Here is a 10,628-nt window from a genome sequence, read left to right as displayed (position 1 = left end):
ATAATCGCGCAAAAAAAGCTCAATATGATTATTCCAACGGCAAAGCCTATCGACCTAAGTCTCTGGGCCCGTCGGGCTGACCAGTCTATGGTTAGATGGTCCTGATCCTCCCTTTAGGTCGGAGGAAGAGCAGCTTTGGTTTAGGTCAGTACACGTACCTATAACGGCACTAAAACACAGAAAACAATCGGGAATACAGGTAGACCTCTCTGAAACTAATAAAGTATTAAATCAATTAATTACCTGATACTCAGGCAATACCTTATCCGAGTAAACTCGAAAATTTCTAACTCTCTTTTAAATTTTCCTTTACCATTATATATCTTCGAAACTCATATCACCCTAGTATTTAACATGTCAGGAAAACCCGTAGATGGGGGATTGATGAGCATTTTTCTTACCCAATTTGGTCTAGTTTTTTTTTAGATCTATTATATATATAATATATAAGCCCTAAATTATTAAAAGGTTTAATTGCTTTGTCCTTTACGGAATATTATTACTTTTTCAAATCATTAACGAAAAAAATCAAAACTTTCTAATAAGTCCGCGCCCTATAGAAAACGTCGCGCACCAGATCCGCCATTTTCATAGATTTCACTAGGAATACATGAAATGGTTGTAGATTTTCCTTACACGAGTAACGAGCTATGTTATTTTATATTTTTATATTGCTCGTACCTACGTGATTCTTTAATTAGCTAGTTTTTTAATTTATACGAGTATAGGTTGAGTTTAGAAACCAGTGTGTCTCCGTAGCAAAACACCCACAATATGTAGAGGCGTATCGAATATCTTCTTTATTACGCTCAATTGATGACGGCGCCTATTGTTCGAAGTTCTAACTGAACAGTCTACAATCTACATAGATTTGCATTACAGTGCAATATATAAAAATGATTTTACATCTCTCTCTAGAGGTTGTCCAGGATCACCATAATTTACATATGACACATCACCACTTGCCACTGATTACAACATGTCTTCAAGGACTGGAACGAAACTGAGTCTGAATCGTGGAGTCGATGTGTTCGTGTAGTTAATAGTGTATATGTTAGTAGTTTTAATAGAAATATAAAACTAACTTCTTTCTCAATGTAGACTTGATAAAGAAGTTAGAAGTTAGCGAACGATCAAGACAAAAGCAATGTACTCATATTTTGGTACATTATCGACCTTAACTCTGCTCCAAATTATTTTCTACATACTTTCATCACTCGGCAATGGTGAACCATGCAATAATGTGGTGCATGCTCTTTAACCCCATAGAAATTAATTAAAACATCATGATTTGTGAAATAAATGAAAGAAGGTACAAAATTTTGGCTTTAACCTAACCCTGTAATTCCCTGGGAACCCCCCACTGGGAACTGAGACAATATCATTTACATCATGTATGTAATATTATCAATATTTAAAAAAAAATGAGGGGTCTAAAGTCATGCGACATCACAATATTGCATGGTTCACCATTGCCGAGTGATGATAATATGTAGAAAAAAATTTAACACATTAACCTACATTTTTTCTTCGATATTTATAATGAGTATAGTTAGCAGAAACGGATAATTAATAATATTCTTTAAATGTATACGTCTCATAAATAAGTTTATCGACTTCTACTTGTTATAAGTGCACAAAGTCTGAATAAAACAGTTCGACCTGATGCTGGCATACGTATGATATGATTGTTTTTCTTTGCTTACGAGATATATTTATTATTTACACACATTACATGTATAATGTATATTGATTGTTCATATGTTTTTACAAAGAGTTCAAGTTGAATTGAACAATTAAACTTAATATAAAAACAAAAAAATAACAATTTATAGAAATAAAAATAATAATAACAAATGATGCTCACGAATACTTATCAATCGATTCAATTATTGAACGGCACGTGTCCATGAAAAAATACATATAAAATTAGCTATTTTCGATATAAAAGCGTGCTAAACATTATTCAATAATAACAGTAACATTGTCACTTTTTGATTATGTTGTTAGACAGAGGTAATAACCATTATTTGTTAATCAGGAATAGATAAAGTCAAGTCTAGAACACCATTACTATTTCTATTCTTTCGCAAAGAGAAAATCTACCTTCAATGTTATTTATTTAGTTATTACAGAAATACATACATTAATTACCCTTACAGACTATGCAAATACGATAATGTCGAGAAAAAATAAAATATACTAAAGTATATAATATTAAACATAAAATATACACAATATCGCAGCTGTGAATTCACTGCGAATATATAAATATGTCGATAGTGTCGGACACAGCGTTCAGTAGGCGCAACGTCTTTGATAACGGGGATCTGTGCAACAGACTGGTTCTGGCCCTTGCTATCGCAATCAACCTTGGCCATCGCCGTCGCACATATTCCATAGGTTCAAAGAAACCGACTTCTTGGAGCAAACCAAGTGGGTTACACACTACCCCCCGCAAGACATTCAAGTACATAGTAGGCCAATTATAAGTCCTGTCTGGTTCCCAACATATCATAATTATGTCAATATTTAATTGGAGCTTATGTTTTTGCTGTACTCACTTACTCTATCTATATCTCCTTGCAAGCGTTCACACACACGTTCGTCCACATCTTGGATTGACAGGAGTAATTTCTGATCGTCTGCAAAAAGAAGGCATCTTGCATGGTTTATTTATATTACCTCTGGTAAAACTTAACCATTATTGCAAAATGCAATGGCTCTAAATGGCCCTGACTCACGTCAAAACTGTTCCGACTGACACCTTTTGTACTCTACATACTGCCGGCGATTCATATAATTAGCAAATTAGTTATGGAGTGATTCCGATACTGGCCAACTTATAACAGTTTGCCATTATCCACGACGTCAAACGCCTTCCTGCAATCAAATTATGCAGCCACCTTGCTTTCTTCCATACATCCGATACCTCGCTGACACAATTTCCGCACCTTTAACAGAATCGTTACATCCTGTTTCTGTTATAGCCACTATATCGACGATCAGTGCTTCAATAACGATTATTTAACTTTATTTAACTTAGTTCGCAGGCCGCTGCTTAATAGTAGAAAGTTTTCTCTGTTTTATTCTTTGCATTCCGAAACCAAAACCCTTGACTCTCCTCTCTTTATTGGGTTGTGTGGGTAGCGGGCTTGCTACCCTTTTTAGAGTGGTATTAAAAATCTTCGGCATTTGCTAAGAGAGAGAAGAGATTGGAGAAGCACAACACGCACAGGTATATTGACGCTCATGGTGCGATACTGCTACGGTCTGTACCGGGATATTGTACTTTGAGTTCGCCTTGGTGACTTTGCTTGGGTATTCGATTGCTTTAGAACTTATAAAATTTTGGTCTCTGGCATTCTGGTCTCTCAAAAACGCAGACGAGGTCGTCTGAGTTTTTGGTCGGGCCCCTCTTTTTTTGTTAACGGTTTTTAAGTCAGAAGATCTTGAATCGGAGATGTATCCTCCCTTTCTTCACCCCAACCAAGGCAACTTATGTCTAGACATTTTGAAAACTGAAAGAACAAAAAACGCGTCCGTAGGTACTGATCGGCGGATGACGTAATATTGTTATCTATTCCACATACATTATTTAAATATAGAGTACATAGTTTTGCGATTCAAATAAATAATCAGTCTTTATAAAGAGTCGCCTGTATCGGCCTCGTTTAGTCTCAGTATAAATTATTACAAGGAGACGTTCATAGTTCATCTGAGCAAATAAATTGGTAAAATGCCCACTGAACAATATAGAGGCAGATTACAATTCGATGACGCCCTAGAGGCTAGTGGTGAGTCGTTTGCGATTAGAATTTAAAAGCACCCGTTCTGTTATTTGCATTTTCAAAAAAACACTTCTTATAACGGAACCTGTTTTCTTAATCATTCATGTTACGGCAAGTAGGTAATCTGTGTTCATAGGTTAAGCAAGTATAAATTGTGCACAAAGATAGGAGATGCATTGGTTGGTTGGGTACAGGCCGCGTTTTCACGGTAATGAGCTTTTCTATGTTAAATAAAACGTTTGTATATATAGGTAACGTATACTATACATACAAATGTTTAGTAAAGTAGGCAATAAAGTTATCTTTAAAATATGTTCTATCGCAAAGCGATTAATCTATTGGCGTGCGGTTTCTGTCTATTTTTTTTTTCAAGAGGTAAGTATTATAAATTCAACCGAGATTGGATCAACGTTCGATTGAATCGTATGGCCCTTTGTTGTTTACCAGATATTCAAACAAATCAGACGATATGTTATTTACACGATAATAGCCGCTTTACATATGTTTTTAACTTAAAACAGGAAATAATTTTCTTTCAGGTTTCGGCAAGTACAATTACAGCTTGTTGGGGACATGTTGCGTCCTGATCCTCACGATGTTCGTGGATATTTTTGGCTTTTCTGTGCTGCTGCCCAGTATTTCCTGCGATTTAGCCCTCACTAATAACCAACAAGGGTTTCTCTCAGCTCTGCCACTTATCGGTAAAGTAAAAATTAAAGAGTTTTAGACCCAAATTTAGTCAATCTTTCAACGAAGGTTAGTAACGATAACAGCTGTTGTAATTTCAAGGAAATTTAGTTTCGTACTCAATTAGTATTTACTTTTATATTTGTTTTACTTACTAATCAAATAATCATTTAGACGAGAGAATACAAGCTACCGGGTGCCAAATCTTTTTATTAAATTGCTTTTAATGGTAGATTTATCGCCATTTTAAAAAACCTCACTCAGTTAGGTAATGGTTGTATTATAATTAAAAAATATGTAATATGTAATAATAATTTAGTTATTTTATGAATGAGTAGATTTTTCTATTTTATTATTATTTATACACTCACATACAGTACAATACAATAACTCAATCAACATAAATAATCTGTCAACTAACAACAACGACAGGGTGGCCAAAACGTGGATCAAACGCAAATAGGGGATAGATGAAGTCATCAGCTGCAAAAAAATGTTCTACGGGAGGTCTCTAAGCTCAACCCCTGCAGAGTTATAATTTATTTTGCGTTTTTATAAGAAAGTTGACTTTTTTACTAATTCTTATTAAAATTCGAAAAACTACATCCTGTATCTTTTTCATAATATCCACTAGATTGGTACTGATGAGTCCTTGCGTTAGACATATTATTTATAGCTGTTTATTGAGTGTATTGAAGATAATATTAAGTTATACCATATAAAGATTTCTAAAATCATAACTTTTTGTTTACGTCGGTGAAAAAAAAAATGGCCGTGAGTCGCTCTATAGTAAGGATAGTGTATCCTTGTGAAATAAAAATATTTAAAACTATCACGTTTACAAAAACAAATACACTAGATTATTTTTTTTTTGTTTATATCTGCTTACCCGATTATAGAAGTCATTTGAAATAAAGAAGGAAACCACAGCCCCAGGAACAGCCATACCATCAGTTGCAACAATTCAAAACAACTTATCAGTGAAAATATTTCTATGCACTTAACTCAACAAACATTCCCAATGTGAAGCCGAATTTGCCGACAGTAATAAAAAGAAACTTTTCGTTTTCTTTTCAGATTTTTGCGTTCCTTAGACAATCTAATTCTTGAAACTCCTACTCATAAAACAGAATTCTTTCACTCCTCCTTTACTGTGCAAAGTATCCTGCTATGGAATTCCTTACCTATTGATATCAGACGAGCTCAGTCTTTAAATTTATTTAAAAAGTATCTTTTTGATCATTTTTTTGTCTGCCTCGTAATTAGTTACTACTTAAATATATTATTTGTGACTCAGTTAACCGTGTGATTAGCTTTTAAATTTTGGTTTATACATTTTTATCTATTATTATTTTTATTTTTACTTTAGATTTAACTTTATTCTATTTAAGTTATAGTTACATGTTATTTTGAGATTTTTTTTGTTAATTATTTATGCACTTCTTGTACTTTACCCTCTGTAGGTGTTTCTTTTTTATTGTTCTATATTAGGGTTGCCTGGAAGAATTCGCTTGTTAGCGATAAGGCCGCCCGTTGCCTTAAAACTTATGTAACCTGCTTTTTTTATTTTTTTATATACATATGTTTAAGGTAACAAAGTGTAAATAAATAAATAAATATGATGAGCAGAGTAGACTTATAACATACTGCATTTTTAAAGCAACTACAATGACCTTCTACTACTTTTGGCTTTTTTTATTTCTGAATAAATTTCGTAGCCGTGATAATTAGGAATATTGTATACCATCATACACGTGTACTTTACTCTGTACACATAAAGTGGAGCAATCTATTGTACTTTGTGGAAATGATGTGTGTGGGTTGGAATGTTTATCCTGTCCTTTGGAAAACACTGTAACATCTCTGTTCAGACTAAGAATGAGACATTTAACGCTGAATTCAACAGACAACAAATAATCGGTAAACGTTTGTTTTATAGGAACAATGATATCGTCGTACGTTTGGGGCTTATGCGCTGACACCCTGGGTCGCAGAAAGACGATTTTATTGGCAATGCCTATTGGGTCCTGCATTAGTCTGCTCACCAGCCTGGCGCCGAACTATATCGCACTTTGCATTTTAAGATTCTTTTCGGCTAGTTTGTGAGTCAGTTACTATTAATCAAACTTTTATTACATTTCATAAGAAACAGACTATGGATAGTTAAAAATATCATGGTAACCTAAACAATGGTAAGTAGGAAAAAATAGAACACAAGAACAGAGTGTCTTCCCTTAATAGACTGTAAGTAGTGTTATTGGACACTTTCTTTTGTTAAAAGTCCTTTTTATTAAATTAGGTTAGTTTTTAATTTCTTATTAGTCTTAAGTTAGGCTAGATCGTAATATGTAACGTTGTCTTTGTGCAGAGACAATTTATTAAAAAAATTATAATATAAATGTTCCGTGCTTTTAACGAACCATCACTTGTCTTTTACACTTCATATTTTAGACTAAAGTCTAAAGTCACTTTAAAAAAGTATCGAAAATAAATATGTCATTAAAATTTACGAGGATCCCTCTATTTCTCAATCATTTTTTCTTTATCCATTAATAATAAGAGGTCTCATAAGGGAAGAGTTAATATTTATAAAAAAAATATTTCTAATTGGGTCCAGGCGCCTTTTGTCTTCACATACATGAAGGTGATACAAAATATTACAAGAATTAAGAAGTAAAGTCGGTTATTATTTTTAAATTTATAAATAATTGTTGACGTCTTTTAATTACATTTTGCGTTGCTGTTAAAAAAAAATATGTAGTTGATAATACTAAATAATCTTTAAAACTACAAATTAAGAAACCTTCCTTTTACAGTCTCTCATCAGCGAATACAGCCGCGTTCGTTCTCATGGGGGAAAGCGTCCCGAGTCATCACAGAAGTCAGTTCATGTTCTTTATGGCATGTTCAACGACGATTGGGCAACTGAGCACATGTTGTGGGTATTTCAATTTATTTATACAAATTCAATAAGTTTTAAAACAGCTCAGTTTTGGTACATTAAATTAAAATTTATCAAACGACATATAATATAACATTCCGATTCTCCTAGTGCCGGCTCTCGGGATCTTCAGACTATCGTTTCACATTAAGGTCCCATGGCTTCACATGGTCTACCGTCCATGGAGACTGCTGCTACAAATTCTTTGCCTGCCTGGTTTCGTAATGATAATTGCCATGATCTTCTTCGAAGAGAGTCCTAAATTCCTTCTTAGTAAAGGAAGAGACGAAGAGGCGTTGGAGGTTCTAAAGAAAATATTTAAACGGAACACAGGAAGTGATACAGCGTTATATAAGGTTACAATTATATTACATAACACTTATACACACACATACGAATATATTTAAAATATGGTAGGGAAAGACCTAACCCCGTCTTCTCTGTTATTTTTTTTCTCCTATTTAGTAATAAAATCACGCGACTGCAAATTTATGTTTGAAAACATTTTAAAAAATAAATATGACGCATTTGAATGGTGAAATAATTTTTGAATTCGGTTTAGTTTATTCATTACAAAGATACAAAACAAATACTATTTATAGTATTAGTATAGATAATATAGACTTACTAGTCTAGTATACATACCATGAACACTTTTTAATTTCTGATGAAATATACTACATATACAGTTCACGTTCTTTCAGGTAACCTCGGTATACCTGGAGCAGTCGGAAATGACGAATAGCACGGAAAAGTCTCTAATGAAGAAAATCTGGAACCAAACGGCACCTCTCTTCAAACCTCCTCTACTTAAAAACTCTTTAAAGCTCTACTTCATTCTATTGTGCGCTTACATGACGTAAGTTTTTTAACGTTACGATAAATAACTAAGTAAACTAATTATATACATTTGGAGGATTTAACCTTAAAAACCCTTTATAAGAACTTTTTAATTTAAAAACAAAATCGGGTTGTCGTACATACCTGAACCAAATCCAGAAGGTACAAGAGAAGGGAAAAGTTGTAAGTACCCATAACCGACAAGCTTGGTGAATATCATGAAAGTGGATGAAGCGAAAGAGTTATGTCAGGACCGTAGTTGGAGAGCCGTGGTCTCTGCCTATCCCTTTTGGAAAAAAGCGTAATAATATAAAAAAACAAAGATCAATGGCGCTATAACCTTTTTAGGTCTGGGCCTCAGATTTCTGTTTCATGATCATTTGGTAATCTAATAGGCAAGTAGGTGATCAGCCTTCTTTACCTGACGCACGTCGTTGACTTTTTGGGTCTAAGGCTGTTTCCTCACAATGTTTTCCTTCACCGTTCGAGCGAATGTTAAATGCGCACATATAAAGAAAGTCCATTGGTGCACAGCCGGGGATCGAACCTACGACCTGCGGGATGAGAGTCGCACGCTGAAGCCACTAGGCCAACACTGCTATAAATAAATTAAATTAAAAAAAAATACTATTTTTTTAGGTCCACAGGCTTTACAATGTGGATTCCAACTGTCACCAACGCCTACTTCGACAACGACAGCCCGACGACCGGCAAGACTTTCTGTGAAATCGCCAGTTCTGCGGCCCGACGCACTCTGTATAAGAACGGTGTAAGACTTTGTGATTTCATTTTGATATAGATATGGTTTAGCTGTAACATGATCTTTTTCTTTTGTTTATTTTGCTTTAAAAGCAAATTTCAGCACTGTGTTCATACATTGTTATTGACTATTACATCTATCTTAATAATAATAAGTAATACTTTAAGCGTTATGGTACATAATTATAGTGTAAAAATATGTTTAATTTACAGAGCTCGCTTATAATAGAAGACTGTGATAACATCATCAAGCCAAACACCTTATATGCTGTAATGGTATATTCAGGTCTTTGCGGAGCTCTAAACCTTCTTCTTACCTTCCTAGTTGGGCCTTTAGGAAAGAAGACCACGACGTTAATAATATTTATAATCACAATTTCTTGTGGGGTGTTCCTTCTCTTCGTCAGGATTCCGATGTTGAGCATTCTTCTGTTTTTCATCTTCCCCTATGTGGCCTTAATCTTGGGAAATATCAACACGTACTTGGTAGAGCTAACTCCTACATATTTAAGGTATGTATTTCAAATCCTTTATAAAATAATATTACTCTTGTCTTCAATTTTTTAAATGATTTATTACCTCTGAAAATATTCGAATGTTCTAATAAATTGATAGTAAACAATAGGATGTGGTTACAAAAATCGTCATTAGATAGCGCGCTTAACTTGATTTCGACAAGACCTTACTTCATAGGAGCATTTCTATAGTAAGCTCTTCACGCAACTTCTCACAATTTGTGGGAAATTGCCAGCCATGATGAAGAAACATGGCGAGGTACCGTGAGCCTGCCACTTTTCCGCTTAATGGGAGAGCGTGGTGTATCGTATGTATGTAGCCTTCTGTAACAATTATCATATAAACCACCTTATTTATTGTCTTTATGTATAATTGATAATTTATGCAATGCTTATGTCAAAGAACTAATCCTACTGTTAAACTACATATATGTATAATGATTTCGGCGATCCACTAAGATTGACGTAAATCTCGCCTGTAGCTTTTCATTTTAAACATGTCTGCTAATTAAATAAGCTTACTTCAAGAACGCAAAAGGATACAATATATTTGATATTTTCTTGTTTTTAATTTAATTTAGACATTGTTATATATTTTTTTAGGGGCATGGCTACTTGTTTGTCAATTCTTGTTGCGCGAGGTTTCGGATTTATCAGCGTGCAAGTCATCGCGAGTCTCTTAGCAGATTACTGTGTACCCCTGATAATATCATACGTTCTACTCGGACTAAGTGAGTAAAATGCCTAAAAACATGTTACATTTACATATTAAATACACATTTACATGTTTCATTATCCGGCAATATTGTGAGTTAATTCTGAAACAAAACGTTGTACCTAGTTATTGTGTAAGTACTTAATATTGATGACAATATGTCAAATTGTCTTTTTTAATTATTTTTTGTGTTGAATTTTCTTTGTATATGGTTGAAAATAAATAGAGAATACCTATATTTCAGGTGGATTAATAGCGGCCTTTTTCCTGCCAGCGGACGTCAGAAAACCTGTAACTCAAGAGGAATCTTGCAAAAAGTACACTGTCAGCTCGGAGTCTATTGAACGAAATAAATATTAAAGTATCCAAAGTGACTCCGC

At 34.0% G+C, this 10,628-nt stretch overlaps 1 protein-coding gene and 1 non-coding gene across 3 annotated transcripts; both read left to right on the top strand.

The window, feature by feature from the left end:
- The first annotated feature begins 3,633 nt into the window (after positions 1-3,633).
- Positions 3,634-10,622, top strand: LOC125049481 (synaptic vesicle glycoprotein 2B-like). Of its 2 annotated transcripts, none has more exons than XM_047648809.1 (10): positions 3,634-3,797; positions 4,331-4,492; positions 6,418-6,580; positions 7,295-7,416; positions 7,531-7,775; positions 8,124-8,278; positions 8,899-9,028; positions 9,232-9,530; positions 10,137-10,264; positions 10,493-10,622. In XM_047648809.1, exons 1-10 carry the CDS (start codon positions 3,740-3,742, stop codon positions 10,606-10,608), a joined length of 1,578 nt encoding a protein of 525 aa, XP_047504765.1. In that variant the 5' UTR covers positions 3,634-3,739; the 3' UTR covers positions 10,609-10,622. The 2 variants fall into 2 exon arrangements, with proteins under 2 accessions (XP_047504765.1, XP_047504766.1); XM_047648810.1 differs by lacking the exon at positions 3,634-3,797 and adding an exon at positions 3,874-3,999.
- LOC125050013 lies at positions 9,695-9,854 on the top strand. Its single transcript, XR_007117094.1, has one exon. It is a non-coding gene; the product is annotated as a small nucleolar RNA U3 (small nucleolar RNA).
- Positions 10,623-10,628: the final 6 nt, after the last annotated feature.

The sequence above is a fragment of the Pieris napi genome, chromosome 5, assembly GCF_905475465.1.
Source record: "Pieris napi chromosome 5, ilPieNapi1.2, whole genome shotgun sequence".
NCBI lineage: Eukaryota > Metazoa > Arthropoda > Insecta > Lepidoptera > Pieridae > Pieris > Pieris napi.
Note: the sequence above shows the minus strand (reverse complement) of the source record. Positions and strands in the feature narration are given on the sequence as shown.